This window comes from Sorghum bicolor, chromosome 8 (assembly GCF_000003195.3).
Source record: "Sorghum bicolor cultivar BTx623 chromosome 8, Sorghum_bicolor_NCBIv3, whole genome shotgun sequence".
In the NCBI taxonomy this organism is placed as follows: Eukaryota; Viridiplantae; Streptophyta; class Magnoliopsida; order Poales; family Poaceae; genus Sorghum; species Sorghum bicolor.
This window is the reverse complement of record NC_012877.2, coordinates 3,605,795-3,626,246: the sequence shown is the minus strand read 5'-3', so window position 1 is coordinate 3,626,246 and position 20,452 is coordinate 3,605,795. Positions and strand designations below refer to the sequence as shown.

The window sequence follows — 20,452 nt, the reverse complement described above, 5'->3', positions numbered from 1 at the left end:
AAAGATAAAAAGATCCTACATCTAAGAATCTAGAAGAGAGAAATGCGAGGTTCTCGTCCATTGAGGGATAAATAGGGTCGATACCAGAGAATTTTCATATGTTGGAGCTCTTAAAATGATACGAGACCTTAAGTAGGGCCTTGAATGAAGTTAGCCTTATAATTCTATTATTTATGGTCGTTTGTTATAGATGTGAATGAAACACATCAATGGGCTCCTGATCCTAATTAAATCCTAGAGCCATGATCCTTTACTGGCACAACTCAGCCCTTGGGCTCTGTGCAAGCTGCAGCTTGCACTTTTGCGTGTGTAATGGATTCACGGGACTTTCCTGTGATTCACGGGAGCGGGGATGTGTGGTACTGTCGTGCCGTGGGTGTATGGATGGATGGAACAGTGTCACTGTAAAATCGATTTTAACCATTGGACTAAAAAAGCTTTGTGGTACTCACATGCTCAATCGATTTTCCTCTTACGAAATACAGTACTCGACTCAGGCGCGTCGGAGGGAAAATTCACATGCTCAATTCAATTGATGCACATGCATCTAGTGCAACATAGCTTCCAATTGAAGAATGATGACTATTATTCGGGGATTCACGTATAAACTAGCGAATCATAAAATAGATTATTATATATCTACTTGTTGCACACGAAGAATGATGCCCCAAACAGGTTGTTCGCCTTTTTAGTCAGTTTGTATTGTACTTTCTTCACAAAAAGGACTGGATGTTAACATCAGCCAAAAATCCTGGCGCGGTTCACTGAGTATGGCATGGTCCTGATACACAAAGAAGAGTAGAATGTCAGTGAACCGAACGGATTGTGAAATGTCAACTGAACGGACCATGATGGTGAAATGTCTGCACACATCTAAAGTATCTACTATCTAGGAAGAAGGCCTTACCTCCTGGACCATTCTTCCAATGTTTGGTTGTCCTTGTGATGATCCTTGTTCACACAGAGGATGTTAGAGATGCAACAAATTAATGAAGACAATGATGCAAGATAAATAATAGCAATTGTAAGAATTACAAGATAAATCAACTACTATGTAACTAGTAGTTAAGTGCAAAGTGAAGAATTACTTCCACAACCAAAACCAAATTTATCTGAGGTTATTGGTCAGCAAATATGTTCAATATCATCAGTTGCAGTCAATGCTCTGAATTTGATTTAAAGAATATTGTGGGTTGTATGCTTGATGCAAAATCAACAGTGATAGATCTACAGGATCTACTAGCAATAGAAAGAATAGGGATTCGGGATACATAAGTAACATAGACAGTAACGTAAATATGCACACTAGATCTATTACATATCTATTACATAGGGAATAGAAACAGGTAGATCTAGAGTATAGGGTTTCGACCGTCGTTGGCGGCGGGTGCAGATCCAGTGGGGTCCATGGCGAGGGTGTTGACGCGGTGACGGAGTAGATCCCGTCGTCCTTCGGGCCTCCACCGGCACTGACCGACGACGGCGGGGTAGGAGTAGAAGGGTGACGGCACGGTGGTGCTTCCCGACGCCACTGCGCACTGTTGATCGGCGACCTAGGGTTGTGAGTAGGGTTTGGCGGCGCACGACGAACTTCGTGTTGTGTGCCTGTAGCCCCCTACTCCTATTTATATGTGGCGCAGCGCGTCGGGGGCCCACCAACCATAGATCGGTTGGGCGCCCCCGATCAGGGCGCGATCCAGAGGGAAAAGGCCCCAGCCGTTGGGCTGGGCCTGAGATCAACCTAACAAACAGATCATGCTTGTGCTATCTGAAAAACATTGATGTTTGCCCCAATAGACAACTATGTTCACCAACACAATATTACCAGCACTGAAAAGTTTCCTACTATGTGCACCTATCAATTCAAGATTACAAGCAAAAGAGAATTTGAGAAATGGTGTTTCCCCGTTTCTACATGTTCCTCAGTATTCAGACATCTGAATATGCAAGTAATTACATATTTAAGTCTGTTTCCTGCTTCCTTCGTCATACAAGAAAAAAGCTAATAAAAGTTGTTTGTGTGAGTATCCTGTGCAAGCATATTGAGTGCTTCTGGATTGTTGAGTGAATGCCTGCTAGTGCTATGAAATTTAACTTTAGTCAACATCACTAAAGATATGCATGTATGCCTTAGTATAAAAAACTGGTTAAATAATTTTTATTAGAGCTGGCAGAGAAGTAAAATATGGCCTCACTTTCATATATATAATTTTCCTACATTGATTCATGAATGTTGTTTGATATAGGACTGGCTAAGTTATTCACGAGTCATGACTGCGTTGCAAGCTGCATCTTTGATATGGTCTGTTTATTTTCTGCATACAGTTCCGGACGACCAAACATTGCTTCTTCCGCACCGCAGCCGGCCGGCCTCAGTATCTACTCCTCCTATCCTATCCTATACTACATAAAAACTTAGTATTTCTCATTTGCAGCCACGACCACGACTCGGACAAGAGAAAAAAGAAAGAAAATCCAAGCAACAACAATAACAAGCGAATCCTGCTCTAGGATCTAATTCCTGCCTGCCTCATTCTGTAATGTACTACTACTGCTGTATTAGAGTTGAGATGAGATGGGATTCCCAATTGGATCCCTTCCTGAATAAGTATAATTCTATATATATATATATATGTAAAGGTGGGAAACGAAGATTTGTCCCTGTTCCATTCAATTGGGTACTCACGACCTCATTAGGACTGCTCATACATTTGGAAATACATACAGTATATGTATATCTCACTCTCTAATCCGCAACAAATCAGCATCATTAGTAGGAGCTGAAAATCAGTATTTTTGATACCCATATCCTGCTATCCATCCTCACTTCCTCAGGCAAGCTCTTGCTCCATTTGGCTTGGCTATTGCCCCATCCAATTCCCATCCATAACACTACTACATTCATACAGGTGTGAGCTGGCAGATAAACTTTTTCAGATGCAAGTATGTGAAAGAAATTTTCAGCCTAATGATGTTATCATGGTAAGATACCTCCTTTTCACTTGTTTATTTTTAGTTAGTTTTTTTATTTTTTTGTTATCTCTCTCTTTACATGTGCCAAACATTTTGCAACACTCCTTAATTATTTTTAGTTGCCCTGTTGCAGCAAAATTAAATTACTTTTAGAAGGCACACACTTACCATGCATCTCCCAGGAACCTGTCTACTAATTTCTTCTCCGGAGAGATCCCAAACGTTGGTGTCCTTGGAACCTTCAAAAGCAGCTCGTAAGCTCTTTGTCTACGAATCTTGGAGCTATTTGTTTCTAATTCAAGCAGGCGTTTCTCCAATCAATAACAACAAGACATCGTTGAAGAGAGGAAGCACAAGGAGTGAGAGGACGATGGATGTGTTACTTGTAGGTTGTTGTCGGGACTAAGCAGATCCGGACGAGAACACGAACGGGGCGGACCTCGGTGGCGGCGGCCTGCAGGCAACGGCGTCGCGCTAGCGACCTAGCTCGGTGTCGGAAGAAGGGCAGCCGGCCTCCGGACGTGACCCTCGGCTCCGGTCCACAGGTGGGCGGGTTGGGCGGCGCGGCGAGGAGGGCGTGGTGGCGCGGCAGCGCCGCCGAGGAGCCAGCGAGAGTACGAGATGCGTCGGCGTCGCCCGACGAAGAGTCCACGGGCCGGCCCTCTACCAACATTCGCACAACGGACTCGGACCACATATATAATCCAGCCCTTCTATAAAAGAATTCAGCCCAGCTCAATCCTTTTTTTATATAGCCCATATAAAATCCTCCATACTGGCCCGTGAGTCAGGAGGCCCTTTCGGCCCGTGAGTTCATGCGATCCGTTACCAGGCTTACTTGCGGCTGAGCTTGTCCTAATGTTCCACAGGGTGCTCGCCTAGGCATGCTTATGCGCTAGCCGGAGGGACACTATCTTTCCTAAGGGGGTGGACGGAGAATAAGCGGGGTGCCCCAGATCCAAGGCCATGTTGCTTGAGGAAGGGACGACAGATGGCGGTAGAGGCGATAATCGCTCCTAGAGGAGGCTAGCGGCAGACTCGGCTAGAAGAAAGGTGTGCTATGGGTGCAACTGGAGGCAGCAGGCGGATGATGGGAGGAGGATGGGCAGAAACGATGGGTACAAGGTTGCATAGGCGACAATCGTAGCCTGAAGGAGATAGGACATTGGAGAATGTCTAGGTGGATCACCTATGGATACCACATAGCATTTTTAAGGTTATAATTAGATACATATTATTCAAAATATCACGATTTGGAAAAGATATATCATTACTATTCAGTATATATTAAAAACATATTAATATAATTTCACACATCTCCAAAATTTCATAATTTTTAATCTAGGCCCTGTTTAGTTCCTCACCTGAAAAATTTTCATCCATCACATCGAATCTTTGGAGATATGCATGAAACATTAAATGTAGATAAAAATAAATTAATTATACAGTTTGGTTGAAAATCGCGAGACGAATTTTTTAAGCTTAGTTATTCTATAAATAGCCTTAAGTGCTACAATAACCTATATGTGCTAATGACAGATTAATTATGCTTAATAGATTTGTCTTGCTGTCTCCAACGAGCTATATAATTTGTTTTTTATTAGTTTCTAAAAACTTCTCTCGACATCATCAAAAAAGATTTTCTTCTCCCATCTAAACGGGGCCTAAATTGTATCTTCTTTCTCTTCTCTCTGTTGTTTCACTAATGTGCAGCCTGTGCTGTACGCCTGTACCCACGCACGTGAAGTTGGCCACAAGAAGCTGAGACAGAGGTAAGCTGGACTAAATTGCCCTTGCCCGCACGCCCCTTGGCCCACCACCGCCTGGAGTCGTCTCGCTCTCGCCCGCGGCCGCGGCCTATTCTCCTGCATCCGCTCGCCGCGCCGCGCTGCAACCCGGAGGCCGGAGGAGACTGCGCTCAGTCGAGCACCACCTGGGGCCCAGCATCCTCGCGACCATCTCTGGCACGACGTCCTGCGACCATCGCTGCTGTCCTACTTCGTCACTGGCCAGTTTGCCCCGCGACGAGCGCCCCGCGATGGCCAATTCGCGCCCTCCCCTCGGCCGGATCCTTCGCCTCGCCGTCGCCGTCGCGGCCTGCGCCTGCTTCCCTAACCCCGTCTCCGGTATCCGGTGAGATCCGCACTCACCTTCCTGCCGTTGCAGGCCCTCCGCGAATCCTTTGCCCGTCCTCGTCGCACGCACTCGATGTAACTCTCAGGAGTTGAAAGTTCCTTGTAGATAAAAGGCGAGTAGTTGCACCAGTCAGAATTTACTTGGTCACGGGTTGGGACCTCATGTTTGATTCTAGTATTGATGCGTACTGTGAGGGGGAAGGTGAATGCCAAGCTAATTTTGACAATTCAAATTCTTTTCAATGCATTGTGCCACTGATTGGGAAAAAGCTGATACATTGTGAAATATTATTGACATTTACCTTCTTTGATTATCACGAAAATAGCCCCATGATCTTCAACAATGTTCAGATTTGTCCTTTATTGTTGGTCTGTTTGAGTTGAGTTCATTGTCACAAATCGCTAGCAGAAGGAATGTAGGATTACATGAGGGAAGGACGAGGAAGCTTATGTGGGATGGAATTGTGGAAGGAAGGTGTGTGGATTAGGCAAGTAAAGAAGAAAGAGAGGTAGATGAAAGGGAATGGACGAAGCCAAATGTTTCAATGTAAAGGTGGACAGCAGTTAGCTAGCTACAGGTTACCAGTTCTGGAATCATTGAATCAAACTGTGCTTTAACCTTGTTTCTAGGACCTGGACAAATTTTTCATTGCATAAGGAGCATGGGTATCAGTGAATTGCTTCTGTCTAGTATTGGGAATTGGGATATTCTTGTCATTCTGAATATGAGAGCAATTTTACAGTTTATATTTCAGTAAAGCTAAGGAAAGAACTTCAAATATTGTGCAGGAAGGACATTGGCTTTATTGAACCAATTGTGTGCAGAAGCACTGTTCAGGGGCGGCATCTGATCTCTGATGATAATGGTAATACTCCTGTGCCTTTGTCTTGCATGCTTAGATATTTTTTCCTATAAATGCTGCACTATCTGACAACAATCTCTCACTGATAATACACTTCCCTTTGCAGGTTATGTATGTTCTGCACTTTCAATCAATCCATGGTCTCACTGCTGCCCAACAACAGGGGACCGCTTTTCCTGCCAGTGAGTTTCCTGTTTTCATTTTACCATATTATATGCAGCACTCCATCAAAACTGGTTACCCTGCAAAGCCTGACATAAGTCTCCGTAACATAATCCAGGGGCTGCAAACTCGATTTACAGTGCTGCAATTCATATGAGTATTGTGTTTCTTGCTGTTTGAATCCTTCTAAGGTGAATCCTAATAAGTAGTACCAGGTCTGGAAGGAAAAAAAAACGAATTGTTTCATGAACATTTTACTCTGCCTTTTTGATAGATCAAGAAAGAAGATGTGCTGAAGCTGAAGGTAGCTAAGCCAGTTACTGCTGGTAAGATGCTTGAAGTTATTAATTGCTGATTGGTGAATTTGGAATATGGCAAGTGAAGTTTACCGTTAATTTTCTCCAGGAACATACACAAATGTTTTCGATTTCTGCATGGGAAGATGCCGCCATAGCTCTGCAAGTGTGGTACTGGTTTTTCTCCCCCCTTAGAGTGCCAGTACGATAATTCTTCTACTTTATGGCATATCTTTCTTGTTTAAACTAAAACAAGGAGTTTGTTCAGTTTCGTGTCTTTTGGTGTTACAACAATTGCTTGTCCAAAGAAGTTCAAACTAACTAAGTTGTTTTTTCAATTTACAGGTTCATGAAAATGCCTATGCCAGTGATTTCCATCACTGTTTTTCAGTGCAGCAAAATTCATCAGGTATGACAAACTATGAACTATATTTCTTGGTTGTATTACAACTTATCAGTTGTAACATGTTCTCAGGTCATTACTTGTAGACCGGAATTATCATGTTCTCACATATTCACTGCTAGGACTGAATTATTTAAGTAAAAACTACTACTCTCTCATTTCACCCATTAGGTTTCAAGTCCCTACTAGGAGTGCAAACAAGCCCAGTTCTAGTTTGCCTGCCTCCAGATTTCAGATAGTCTTGTGAAGGCTTGAAGCTACACGTTTATGAGTCATAAGTAGTTATTTATCTAGGCCAGCTTGCTTTGGCAATGACCTTGGTTGACAAACCATCTCCTGGCCTCTTCATCAGTGTAGCAGCATTAGGATTACTAGAAATATGTAACATATGCTATGGCCTGGAATCATGACTGCAGCATGCAATGGCATTTCATCTATTGACTTTTTGTGTTTATAAATGGATGCTTGCGAATTATGACAGTCTAGTCAAAATATATTGCCCTATTATTTTGACTGAAATCTGGACAGAAAGTCTGTGGTATCAGCTCTACCTTCTGTCTATTCCTACTTCCTAGTGCCCATGATGCATTGTTTTTTGAATTATATGGTCGGAAATGAATGATCATGGAATGTAAACATTCTGCAGGATCAACTGAATCTAGTGTTGTATCAAAGTTGTTGGGCATTAACGTTGTAGTAGGAAGGTAAGTCCTTTCCACTTGAAGCACCTTATTTCTCTAAAGTGAATGTGCACCTAAGAACTGCTTTATGAAATCTCAAATGGAAATTAGGCCCGGGGAATCCTGCAGCTTGGTGTGCAAAGTAAGAGGACAGTCATGTGTTCCAAGCAGGCTCTCTGTGTTGAACAAATGTGAGATGTAAGTCCAATTGTGTATCTTCAAATTACATCCATGGTTACTGTTCAGTCGATTATCCTCAAATTACAAATGCCATGCCATGCTATAGCAATTCTGTTTAGCCGACTAGTCATGTAGCAATTTCCATTTTCATTGCATCAGGGCTTGAAGTAAATGTTCACTGAGAGATTACTTTGCAGAACCTAACTTATAATTGAAATATTGAATAGCCTAGTCTGAAATATTCCAAACTGTTACCTACAAAGTTGATAAATGTCTTTTGCTATTTACATGTTTTTTTTTTCAATTTTCAACTGATATCAATCTGTCAGCACCATCACAATCTGCATTGATATCCTAAATTTTATGTCCTCGTTCATGGAAGTTCCGCTGAAGGTGCATATCTTAGTTGTCCTTGGTTTCGTTTATGCTGTTGGGTGAGAGTAAGACAGATGTCTAGGTCTCTGGAGAAGAAACATCCTATATGGACTGAATTGGGAATCTGATGCATAATGGGGAGGTGAGGGTGTGCTGAGTGTAGATCTGCCCTAACAATAGTTAGACTGAGTGTATATTTACTATTGAATATGAATTTTGACTAGAGTCCATGTAAGCTTTATACCTGAAAGGATAGGAGAAGACTGGAGGATTACACAAGATACTGTCACAGAGGTGATGCCATGTGAGTTTGACCTCGGCACAAGCACATTAGGAACCAATTCGAATTCAGATCTTGGCAGTTGGCAGATCAGTTTTGTTTCCTATAGGCACAACACCAGGGAGTATTTTTTTGGGTGCTCCATTACATGGGTGCATAATTTTCGGTTCCCTGACAGAATGTCTGAGTGCATAGTCATTTTGGGTACCTGTGTAGTTTGCTATCCTAGAGAAACAGCAACTAATTTCCATTTCAGTTGTCCTCCAATTTGTATGTGATGCCATAACCAACCGTATTGGAAATGTATAGATAAGCACTGCCAGCCAAGTTTGATATCATCAAGTCATCAACTATTTTTAGTTTGAAGAATAGGTGAGGAAAATTTTACCCCCCTCAAAAATTTGCTGGGAAGAGATGGGCTTCTTCTGCCTGTAGTTCACAAAGTGATGAATGCTAAGAAATCACCGTTGTGTTGGCATGGTTAGCCTGTTTTCTGTACAATCTGTGTAAATTATTCCGTAGTTGCCAGCATGAGATAATTCATATGATTTATAAATCCACGCTGAAAATCAAAGGGTACGCGTACATCTTGCTCGAATGTAAAGCAGATGTGACTTCTATTAAGCCTGCCTGACATCATGAGCACTGTCAGTAATATTGTTGCTATAAATTGTTGGAAAAATTTGTTGTGGACCTCGTCTGGATCCTATGTACCCTTTGAGCATTTTGTTAGAAGGTCTTTCATGATAGGAAGTATTTGTTCAAGTTTATTAGTGTTCATGTTAGCTTGGGGGCTTGTTAGATCTAGATTTTGTTCTTGATATGAAAATAGATTCATCATCACATTCTCACTTGATAGTCAATAAATTCGTTTATGTTAGATCATCATCCCTATTCCCAAGGAAACATTCTTGAAATTGGATAATACAAACTGAGCAATGCTTGTGTTTCTCTGTGTGTGTATTTCTGTTCATCCATCGGTGCAGGATTACACTCACTTGAACTGAATTATTCAAACCAGTTTGCAGAAATATATGAGATGCAAGAGTGGCTGCTTTCCCAGCCTTGGACCAGATCAACCTGCTGAAGTTGTTGATGAAGCTCCAACCAGCTTGGTATGAATGATATTTTTACTTTAAAAACAATCTTGGACTATTGTCTATCTCGTTTTCATATTTAGCTGTTTCACCATATGCAGACTGTTATAGGTTTTATATCTAGAAAATGGACGTTTTCATACTCAGGTCATATTGGATAGGATATCTTGTGTACTCTTCTGGTTATGTGGTTGATGACCTACTTCAAACTGACATTTACTGTGCTGTGCTTACTCCTATTTCTGAAAATAGTCAACCATTAACAAAGTGTTATGGGCTTATGGCTAGGAGTTTAGGAGGGATGAGGAGAGAGTGCAGTGGGCATGGGAAACCTACACACAGGCAGCACAGGAGATATGGAGAGCTGAGAGCTGAAGGGGCTAGCCCTTCGCTTCTCCTTAATGAACTTGAGCCATGATATACCCCCTTCATTTTATATATATAGAGGTTTTTTTTTGCGGGTGAATATATATAGAGAGATAACTTGGCCCTTAAGTCAACTATTGATGTAATCTTTTAGATATGATCCTACCTTCCTAACTTGCAACAAACATATTCTTAGTTAAAGAGACAGTCGCTGAGTGCTGAGTCGCCCACAGCAGAAAATGAACTTTGTTCCATTCACCCCACTGTGATTTTGCCCACCGTCCACCAAAACACGCTGCGGCTGGCCAACTAAGAATCGGATTTTAATCTGAAACAAACATGTCCTTTGTCTGGTCATACCCATGATCCCATCAAACTGATGGTTCTCTGCCTCATTGGATATATCTGCTCAACTTCAGCTTTGATTTTAACATACTTTAAATGATCAAACTTATTGCCTCAGATATTATCATGTCTCTGCTTTGGCACTGACAAAGATGAGACAGCACCACAACCATCTAATTGGTGTCATATCAAATGGGTAATTGGGTATTTGGATGCAAGATCTAGAACTTCATGCACATGACAGTGGCTGGTGATAAATGAGAGGGTTTGGTGGATTGAGGAGAAATTTATCAGGCTACTTTTGGGGGAAAAAAATATAGCAGCAACTCCAGTTAAAGCACCTAAACTGTGTTCTCCTATTTCTTCATCTTTTGTTAGATACCTTCTGAAAAGATTCTTATGTTTTGTTGTCATGTATTGGTTTTTTCCGCAATCAAAGACTGGATATTCCTGTTGTGCAGAATTAGATTCAAGATTTTAACTTTATGCCTCCTCTATTTTAATTTAAATAATGAAAAATTTCAGTGTATTTGTTGCTTATGGTATTGATGCATTGGTCCCCAGTTAAATGCCTGATTTAGCAACATTATAAATTGCCGAAGTTAAGCTCTCAATGCTACATGAGGGATGCTGATAGTGCCTATTGACTAGATTTTTTTTTCAGTTATATGTCGGTGCTTTCCATATTGATATTTTACTAATAAACATAAAATAGTCAGTTAAAATGTGGAACTGATTTTCGTCTGGCTTCTATTTCAGAATCCAGGAGCATGCTTATACATGCAGATGGATGAGCGGCTCACATGTGATGGTTCGCATCAGCATACCCGGAGGCTCTGTCCATGCGCTTGAGAAGGGAAAAGGAATGTGACACTCATAAGAGGGGTAGCTTTCTCTGAAAAACTTTCTATCATGCTTTAGGCTCATTTAATTGCCAAATGCCAAGATATAGACAAGGTAGGTTTGCTCACGTCAGTCGTGTTCACTTGACAGGAAACAAGTGGAGGTGATAAGCTGAAATCCGATGGTTCTCCATCACTCCCATGATGAACAACCTTTTTATGTACTGGTTGCGGGTTGCCTCAAAAAGAACATCCTACTCTGCTCCTATTTTTGGGAAGGATCATGGATGCAAAATGAAATGGAGTACCTGCAAAGATCTGCTCCTGTTTTTGAGAAGCATCATGGAAGCAGAAGGAAATGGAGTACCTGCAAATCTTTGCATGGTATTTTGTAGGATGTTGCGTGCTGAATGAAAATGCATGCAGCTGATTCAGCAGTGCGTTGGTCTATATAGATACCATCAGAGTGTGATAGAGATTAGAGATGCATTGCATCCATGCTTTCCTCATAATTAATATTTGTGGCTGTCGTGAGCAGCCTATTCTCCTTGTCAAAAGCATCATGTGCAGACCAAACACCTGAACCAATTATATATTCGTAATATATATTGCACAATCTTTGATGCATGTTTTAAGACAGTAACCCAAACAGAACTACGGATACATGATCTTTTAAATCAATTACACCATGCCAGCATCTCTGCATCACAAACTCCCATGCCCTTTTATGGTCAGCCTCGGTCAAAAGGAATAATCAGGCTTGAAATCTTTCATGAACTTTGGTCTCTCCCTCCCTTTGTTATCATCTTTGCTTTGACCAGTGGTGGCACTCTCTGCTGCAGCTGCAGCTTCGTCTTGCTGGTTCTCCTCCTGGAAGGCCGGGTGGGTGAGGATGTTCCCCAGGAGCTGTGTGCCCCTGAGCGCATTGGTGAGCGGCAGGTGACCCTCAGGTGTGTCATCCTTTATCTCCCACATGAACTCGTCAGGGAAGGCCCTGTAGTTGTACTGCTCTACCTCAGTGTCCAGCTTCTTCATCCAGCCGACCCTGATGAAGAAGCGGGTGAAGTCGCGCTGCGATTTCTCCCAGAGCCGCCGCTGCACGCTGTACCCGAACTTGCCATTGCTGTGCTCTTTCCAGAGCTCGTCAATGGCGCGAAGGTCCTCGGCGGAGATGAACTGGACCTCTGAGAAGAAGACGTACCCTCGGCGCCTCGCGGACTCGCCAGCAAGGTCGATGATGAGCGCCCGGGTGGTCTCGTCGGCCTGGCGGTAGTCCCCTGCCGCGAGCTGGCGGCTGAGGAGGTCAAGGGAGGGGGCTGGTGATGAGTCTTCTTCTGCTGCTGATGCAGCTGCCGGGGCCACTGGAGTTGGAGCTGACGAGTTGGTGGTCGAGGTTGTGGTCACCGAGCGGGAGGTGTTGGGGTGGAGCCTGAAGGAAATGCTGCTGCCGGTGTTGGTGGAGAGCTTGAACAGGGCAGACGGGGAGCCGTCATGGCTGCCGCCGTTGCTGGCGAAAGAATGGTGCTGCGGGAGAAGAAAGGATTGCAGAGAAGCATTTGCCATGGATGGCGGGAGGACGACCCAGCTGAGCTGAGAATGGAGAGGGAGGGAGGGAGGGAGACGATGATAAAGGAGTGGATGGGGTTTAGTGAGAGCTGAGTTGAGCTGGTGGTCGTGTGGTGTGGAGAATGGAGACTGTTGCCTTGTGTGTGTGTGTGTGTGTGTTCTTGTGACGGCCCACCTTTGTGCGTGTCTTGTGTCAAGGCCGCAAGGGTTGTGAGAGATTTTGGTGGTGGTTTTGTAGGGGGTTCATCTGGGAGAGAATACAAAGGTGGGCTGTGATTGGTGGGTTCTGGGTGAGATGAGGATACTGGCTATGACAAACAACCCAATACCCAAGTGAGGGTGAGGTGGGTACTCTGGGTCCATAGGACAGTTATGGTATGTTGCGCTTCCTTTTTTTTTCTCTCTCCTGGAGAAGAAAACATGGAATTGATTCCTTTGCTTAAGGCCTTATTTAGTTCATCCCAAAAACCAAAAAGTTTTCAAGATTTTCTGTCACATCGAATTTTTCGGCACATGCATGAAACATTAAATATAGATGAAAATAAAAACTAATTGCACAGTTTAACTATAAATCGTGAGATAAATTTTTTAATCCTAGTTAGTCTATAATTAGAAAATATTTGCCACAAACAAACGAAAGTGTTACAGTAGCGAAATCTAAAATCTTTTCGCATGGCCTAACCTAAATTTCATATTCAATTCTATTTAGCCACGGTTTTGGTTTTAATCCTTTCTAATTTTAACAATGGATGTAAGGTTCGATGTGTACATTAATTTTGCATGTAAAAAAGGTGGTTGGTTTGCTTAATCATCTGCAACATGTAAAAGCCCTTTTTGGAATCCCGACATTCAAAATGGCATGATCAGCGCCAGGAATAAGAGAGTAAAGTTTTCCATAAAATTTCTACCTCCTTTTCTTATTCTTCTATCTAGTTCTTCCTATATTTACCACAAACCAGGTGTATAAGGTTCATATTATTGTTCTACGTTTTTTTTTTATGATGAGATGGGTGTGACGTTCAACTTGAATAATTGGTTGCTGTTTTTTCTTCTTATTTTCCAATAAGTCAGCAGCCACAAAATGGAAGCCTTTTTGCAAAAAAATCATCTAAACTTTCGGAATAGTGGCATCTAATTGCGCGAGTTGGGGAAGTTTCTGGGTCTACGGACCTGGTCCATGTAAATCTACTGCGCCTATCAACACGCTCTCGGGTCTGGACGGCAGAGGTTTGCTTGTCCGTTTATTTCGTAGACCACATATGCTATCTCGTTTCATCAGGCAAGGCGTGGGAATTGCACTTTTAAATGTTAAATTATGGCCTTGTTTAGTTCGCAAAAATTTTCGTTTTTAGCTATTGTAGCACTTTCGTTTTTATTTGACAAACTTTGTCCAAACAAGGAGTAACTAGACTCAAAAGATTCATCTCAAAAAATTACAGGTAAACTATGCAATTAGTTTTTGTTTTCATCTATATTTAATGCTCCATGCATGCAACTAAAGATTTGATGTGACGGAGAATCTTGAAAATTTTTGCGAACTAAACAAGGTCTATATAAGAAAGGTCCAAATTTCTCCATAAGTAAGGCTCTAGATTTTTTTATAAAGACTTAAAAAATGCAAGATATCAGATATTTATCATGGAAAAAAATATTCAGTATTAAAGAATGATAATGGCCAAAACCACATCCGAAAAATAAGTGTCCATTTAAGATCAAACTGATTGCTTTTTCTTTCCCGTGTTCGCCACCCACCGGAGCTCACCTACAAATACCCTAGCCATACAATACAAGGTTTTAAAGACTGAAAAGCTACTCACCGCTAGTAATGAGATATATTATCCGCCGAATGCAGGCTTAGTTCACTAGAATATTGTGTTGCAAGAACAAGACCTTGCATATAACAAATTGAAAGAGATCAAAATTACCACATTGAAAGCCAACCAACTATTTCCCTTGACGAACATACAAACTGCCAACCTTGACGAACATACGAACTGCCATGATCGTACAAAACCAATAGATCAAACAAAAATTAGCCCACTAAGTTATACATGATCTTTTTTTGTGATCTAAGTTATATATAATCCAATAAATATGAAATTTTTACTATAATTCAAACATACAATAATTAGTTCACCATAAAAAATTTATCACAATTAGACCATATAAGTTACGGCTACAAATTATTTCAATTATTTACATAAAAGCATTTTTTTCAGTAGTAGTTGATTAATAGATCCAGACTCGACTATGTTCAACGATAGAAGTTAGAGCAACTCCAACAGATATGTTATCCATGTTATTTAGGCTATTTTTACATTTTTTAAAGCAAAAATTAAAGTCCAACAGGTGTGCTATCTGGTTTGCTAAAATAGCAAATTTGCTACTCCTAAACTTTCGCTTGTCATATATAGCATGTTGTTCTCATTAGCTATCTTATACAAAGGCTATTGTGAAACTCTATGTTTTAAGTTTACTTTTTTTTAAAAAAAAGCTATTTGGCGCACTTTATTGATTTTGCAAGACAGTAGTTTCTTGGAGATGCTCTCAGATACTACTACGTAATTCTTATACTGTTATAAGTACATCATCTCGTGGGTGGTGTGTCCACGTGTGATCTGCATCATTTAAAGTTTTTAAAAGGGAAATAACTTTTTTTATATATACAAAAGAAAAATGCCACATACAGTCAAAACAAATAGTGCTACGGGTACAAGATGCGTGTACAAAACACAACAGAGTTGGTATAATGTGAAATTACTACTGTTCAAGGTAAACTTAATATTGGTGATTTGATGTTTGAAGTTAAATTTTCCACCGTGTGCTAATTATATTGATGAAGGTTGTCGACATAGGAAGCCGCCAACAAGCTAATTATATTGAAGGCTCTATAGAGCAAGAAAATACTATTATTATGCCCTCGTCTTCCCGCACGAATAGGGTATAATCAAGATTGAAAGTTTGCATATGACGCAAGTCCCTACTTGTCATCCCAATTTTGTTTTTCCTTTCTTCAAATTTTCCATAAAGATTTTTGCACAGTAGAGCTAAAATCATTATGACATTTGCAACGCCATTCTTGTCCCAGGCGAAGGCCAATATTGATGGCAAGGGATTAAAGATAAAAGCCTGAGACATTATTGATGGTATCTTTTGTGTCCCAGAAGCAAATAAATTCATCAGTACGTACGGTCTTACAAAGATGACTTCTGAAAGAAGCATTGGCATCAGGCATTAGACATCAGACATAATGGCAAGTTTGTTATGTCTAAGCAACATTAATTGGTTAGCAACAACCTGTCTTTCATTGTGTTGAAAACAAACAGACCATGGAACATGACAGTAGCCATTGCTGAGGTAGACCTCTGAGAATCACATCTCACCTGTCTCTGAGGAGAAGAATGGGCAGCCACCTGTTACTGTTAATCACAAATCAAGCAACAGAAGAAACCTTCCACAGGAACATAAGCGAAAGAATGCTAAACATGGTGACCCAGACATGCAGTTAGTTCCCAAAGCTACTGCCATTTAACATGCAGAAGCAGCATCGCGAACCAAAGGGATGATCTGAAGGATCAAGGAAACTACACAGTTTTGCAAGCTAAGGATACAAGATAATCCATCAACTGCAACCATCAGAAGATAGATCATGACAGGAAAAGAAAGGGACCATATGAATCTACAAAGGAATGCTTCTGGATGCTAAAAAAATTCTTCCAGTACTAATTAGCTCTCTGTTTTTAGACGGCCTGCTACTATATAGGACGTATAAACACTGTAATGCATTTGGATTTAGCAACAGGGCATGAAGTCCGAACTTAAAATGCTGCTCAGCATTGGCAGAAAGTCACTGCTCTGGTTTCTGCATCTCCAGAAATTTCTTCAGAAGTTGTGCTGCAAGTACAGGTTCTCTTGTGGTGAAGCCGGAGCGATTTCTTCCTCCAGTGACCGCAGGCCATCACCTATGCTGCTCCCGACGTTCCTACCATCTGTGGTCCTTCGGCCAACAATGTCAGCTTCAGATGCAGATGATTTCCTCCTCTGTGATGAGGTCACGCTAGGAAAAGTTATCCAGGAAGGTGCCCTGTACTCAATCCGCTGGTCCTCACCGTCAGCAAGCTCGTTCTCTGAGCAAGAGTGGTTAGAGGACATCTGTGATACCTTGTGCATTCGGCTGCTTCCAAGAACAACCTCAGTCGGCAGAATGGGCTGCTCAATGCAGGGACTGCCCATCAGCAGTGCAAGGGCATGCTCTAGAGCAGTTGTCACCTTATCCATGGAAGGCCGGTCTTTCCCCCGCATTCTGACACACTTACATGCCACAGAAGCAATCTTCTTGAGGGCCTCAAGGTCTGAGGGAGGAGATAAGGCTGGATCAAGGATGGCAAAAATGTCCCCTGCTTTGATCAGTGGTACTGCCCATTCAACAATGTTGCCTTCCTCGAACTGCATGTCAATCGCTTTCCTGCCACTTAGTATCTCCAGGAGAACAACCCCGAAGCTGTAGACATCAGATTTTGTAGTCAAGTAGTGGAGACGGTAGTACTCAGGATCAAGGTAGCCAAGGGTCCCTGCTGGCAGCTCGGACAGTGGGGTACCACTATCTGCAGGACCCAATATAGATAGACCAAAGTCAGCAACACGCGCATTGTGATCCTCATCAATCAATATGTTTGACGACTTGATGTCCCGGTGAATTACAGGAGGGCAAGCATAGCCATGCAAGTACTCAATTCCCCTAGCGGCCTGGACAGCAATGGTGACCCGCCTTGCCCAGTTCAGTCGCTTTTTCAAGTTTGGATCCTTGCCATGCAGATGCTGGTACAGGGATCCATGAGCCATGAACTCATAAACCAAGAGCCTCTCACTGCCATCCTCGCAGTAACCAAGCAGGTTCAGCAAATGTGCATGGTTGAGCCTGGATAGGAGGTCAAGTTCGTTGTGAAACTCCTTTGAGCTCTTCTTCACATCTGATGCTTTTATTGCACGCTTCACAGCAACCACTGTCCCATCTCTCAGTATGCCCTTGAATACACATGAAAAGCTGCCTTTGCCGACTTGTGAATCCTCTGAGAAGCCACCAGTTGCCTGCTCTAACTCTTCATAGGAGAATACCTGAGCTCTCCTGATCTTCAAATCCTCCACATCAGGCTGGATCCTCATGTTATCCTTCCGGAAAGAGTACGCTGTGCTCTTAGCCAGTCTCAGCTCCCTATTTGAACATTGACAATGTCGAAGCTTGTGCCGGACGTATAGGCAAGAGATTACTGACACGCTGAGTACCAAGATGATGGCAAACACAATCTCTGCTACAAAGATGCGCATCTGAAAAGCCATCAACTTGTGACTCTTGGTCCGCTTCTGTGATAAGCAGAATGACAGGCACTCATCTGTGCCACACCTCGAGCAGTCAAACTGGCAAACATGGTCAGCTGTTGCATTGCAAGGAGATGACTCATACGAGTCTTCTGGGCAACCTGTACTACAGGGCAAGCAGAGTCTAGAGTTCGCAGGCTTACACACCTTGATGCTGCCAACTTCACCATGGTTCACATACTCATAGTACCCATGGCTGCATGCGGTAGGAACACAAATCCCAGGAGGTACGGCCATCGGTAATGCCAATGGCCCACTGTTGCCCCAGCACCTTGGCATCAGTGAAGTCTCAGCAGGCACTCCACAAGTAAAGTAGTCCCCAGCGACAAGCGCATACATCTTCAGCCCTTTCGGTGGTGACGTACTGTTATGAAGAGTGAAACCCCAGCAAGCCACTTGGTGGTCAAGGCTCCTGATGCCACACGCATGGAACCGCCCACCAACCACAGCGACCATCGCATCCATTGGCACTATGTTCACATCACCAACGCCGATAGCACTGGACGGTGCTACCTGCTGCATTTCCAAGCTCCTGCCCCAGCAGAACACCTGTGCATTTTCCAACACCCCACAGACATGGTAACCACCCGCGCCGATAGACTGGAAGCGCACATTCCTTGGTGCCAGCCCAACGACACCACTCACTGTCTCGTCGCCCCAGCAGAACACCGTCCTGTTCCGAGCAAACAAGCCGCAATTGAATACCGAACCGGCTGAAACAGTTGACACGGCTTCATCGACGACATGTGTGGCGGTCATATTGTATCCCCAGCAGTCGATCAACGCCTTAGCACTAGCAGCGCTCGAACCACGGCCCCCATCTTCAGCCACTCGCAGCGCGCAGAGGTGGTTGTCCCCCGCGCTGAGCTCGGAGTACCTCGCACCCTCGACCATCGGCTGCGGCACCCCGCTCTTGACATAGGAGTTGCTCCCCCAGCAATACGGCTGCCTGGTGTCGAGCAGGAGGCCGCACACGAACCCATCCCCCGCCGTGAGGCCAAGGAACGGGATGTTGGGCGGGGCGCCATACAGAACCGAGGCGTCCGCACCAAAGCAGGCGACGAGGTGGGAGCCGTCGGAGTTGAGGCCACAGAACACCGGACCGTCCTCCCCATAGGACACCGCGATGGACGACATGGAGCCAAGGCCACTAGCCCAGCCAGGCAGCAAGGCCAGGAAGCACACGGCGGCAAGAACTAGAGCTGGCACATGGTCCATGTCTTGAAACTTGGGGCAGCCACGGCCACGGAATGCCGAGAAGATTCCTGCATGTATTTTAGCTTTTCTTAGCATCATCAACAGGCATCGGATGTGTCGTATTATACTAATACTAAAAACTAAAAAAAACTGCCTCAGAACCAACAGGAATCAGGTGAGTGTGAGTCTTATTATAGGTAAAAAAAACAAGAGTCAAAAAGGGAGAACCTTTATGCTGCGAGCATGCCGGTAAGTAAGCACGAAACGGGGAGTTTGGCGGGCGGGGGAGGCCAGTCAGTCAGCCAGTCACCCTGGCTGCGCAGCATTTTGCCAGGCCCCCCTGATCTGTTGATTTCCTCCCCAGCATTTGAACAGCAGCGCACCGATTTGCTGATCCCCTCCCTTATTCTTCGGCACCTACAAGGGGTAATTTTTGCAAAAAAAAAAACAAAACAAAAAAAACACACAAAAATAAACGAAGTTAGAAGGCGGATCCAGTAAAAGGACCCAATAATTTTTGCAAAAACTTCGAAGTTAGGAGGATTTTCAAGCAGCTAAATAGCTTTAGGTTAGGGTTTCGGTGCTCAGCTTCGCACAGCATAAGGGAAGGGAAGGGAAGGGAAGGGGTGGGAGTACCTGGTGGGTGCTCGTCGCCGGCAAAGAGACCAAGGAATGCCTCAGCACCTGGCCTAGGGCGGCGGCGGCGGCGGCACCTTCAGTCGTATGGGAGCGCGAGTGTAGCGAGAGAGAGCAGGAGGAGGAGGAGGAGGGAAGAGGGATGCAGCGGAGACGGAGAGTCGTCTGGGAGCGAGAGCCTGTTCGCTTTAACTATTCGATAGTTCTCAAAAATTTTGGGAAAAATCGACGCGGCAGCAATTTCGTTTGTATTTGACAAATATTGTTCAATCATAGACTAACTCGGCTCAAAAAATTATCTCGTCAATTCCGATTAAACTGTGCAATTAGTTTTTATTTTTATCTATATTTAATACACTATGCATGCGTCTAAAGATTCGATGTGACAGAAAACCTTTTTTGGATTTTACTACTGTAGCACTTTTGTTTGTTTGTGGTAAATATTGTCTAATCATAGACTAACTAGGATCAAAAGATTCGTCTCGTGATTTACAGGCAAACTATGTAATTAGCTTTTATTTTCGTCTATATTTAATGCTTCATGCATTTGCCGCAAGATTTGATGTGACGGAGAATGTTGAAAACTTTTTGGTTTTTGAGGTGAACTAAACAAGGCCCGAAAACCAAAAAGTTTTCAAGATCCCCTGTCACATCGAATCTTGCGACACATGCATGAAGCA

At 43.2% G+C, this 20,452-nt stretch overlaps 3 protein-coding genes and 1 long non-coding RNA gene across 6 annotated transcripts; 1 reads left to right on the top strand and 3 right to left on the bottom strand.

The window, feature by feature from the left end:
- LOC110437689 lies at nucleotides 430-3,644 on the bottom strand. Of its 2 annotated transcripts, XR_002455621.1 has the most exons (3): nucleotides 3,357-3,644; nucleotides 908-3,265; nucleotides 430-781 (listed from the first exon to the last, which is right to left on the bottom strand). It is a non-coding gene; the product is annotated as an uncharacterized LOC110437689 (long non-coding RNA). The 2 variants fall into 2 exon arrangements; XR_002455620.1 differs by having other exon boundaries at nucleotides 908-3,644.
- Nucleotides 4,765-11,624, top strand: LOC8074898. Of its 2 annotated transcripts, XM_021446489.1 has the most exons (12): nucleotides 4,766-5,106; nucleotides 5,898-5,974; nucleotides 6,078-6,153; nucleotides 6,252-6,324; nucleotides 6,408-6,459; nucleotides 6,539-6,600; nucleotides 6,775-6,838; nucleotides 7,479-7,536; nucleotides 7,624-7,710; nucleotides 9,369-9,462; nucleotides 10,915-11,040; nucleotides 11,149-11,624. In XM_021446489.1, the coding sequence occupies exons 1-11, from the start codon at nucleotides 5,012-5,014 to the stop codon at nucleotides 11,005-11,007; spliced, it is 831 nt and encodes a 276-aa protein (XP_021302164.1). In that variant the 5' UTR covers nucleotides 4,766-5,011; the 3' UTR covers nucleotides 11,008-11,040; nucleotides 11,149-11,624. The 2 variants fall into 2 exon arrangements, with proteins under 2 accessions (XP_002442816.1, XP_021302164.1); XM_002442771.2 differs by lacking the exon at nucleotides 11,149-11,624 and having other exon boundaries at nucleotides 4,765-5,106; nucleotides 10,915-11,041.
- Nucleotides 11,563-12,832, bottom strand: LOC8074897 (tetrapyrrole-binding protein, chloroplastic). The gene has a single exon (XM_002441800.2). The coding sequence runs from the start codon at nucleotides 12,558-12,560 to the stop codon at nucleotides 11,739-11,741; it is 822 nt and encodes a 273-aa protein (XP_002441845.1). The 5' UTR covers nucleotides 12,561-12,832; the 3' UTR covers nucleotides 11,563-11,738.
- On the bottom strand, nucleotides 16,007-19,933 carry LOC8066976 (putative receptor protein kinase CRINKLY4). Its single transcript, XM_002441799.2, has 3 exons — nucleotides 19,773-19,933; nucleotides 19,365-19,553; nucleotides 16,007-19,204 (listed from the first exon to the last, which is right to left on the bottom strand). The coding sequence occupies exon 3, from the start codon at nucleotides 19,155-19,157 to the stop codon at nucleotides 16,446-16,448; it is 2,712 nt and encodes a 903-aa protein (XP_002441844.1). The 5' UTR covers nucleotides 19,158-19,204; nucleotides 19,365-19,553; nucleotides 19,773-19,933; the 3' UTR covers nucleotides 16,007-16,445.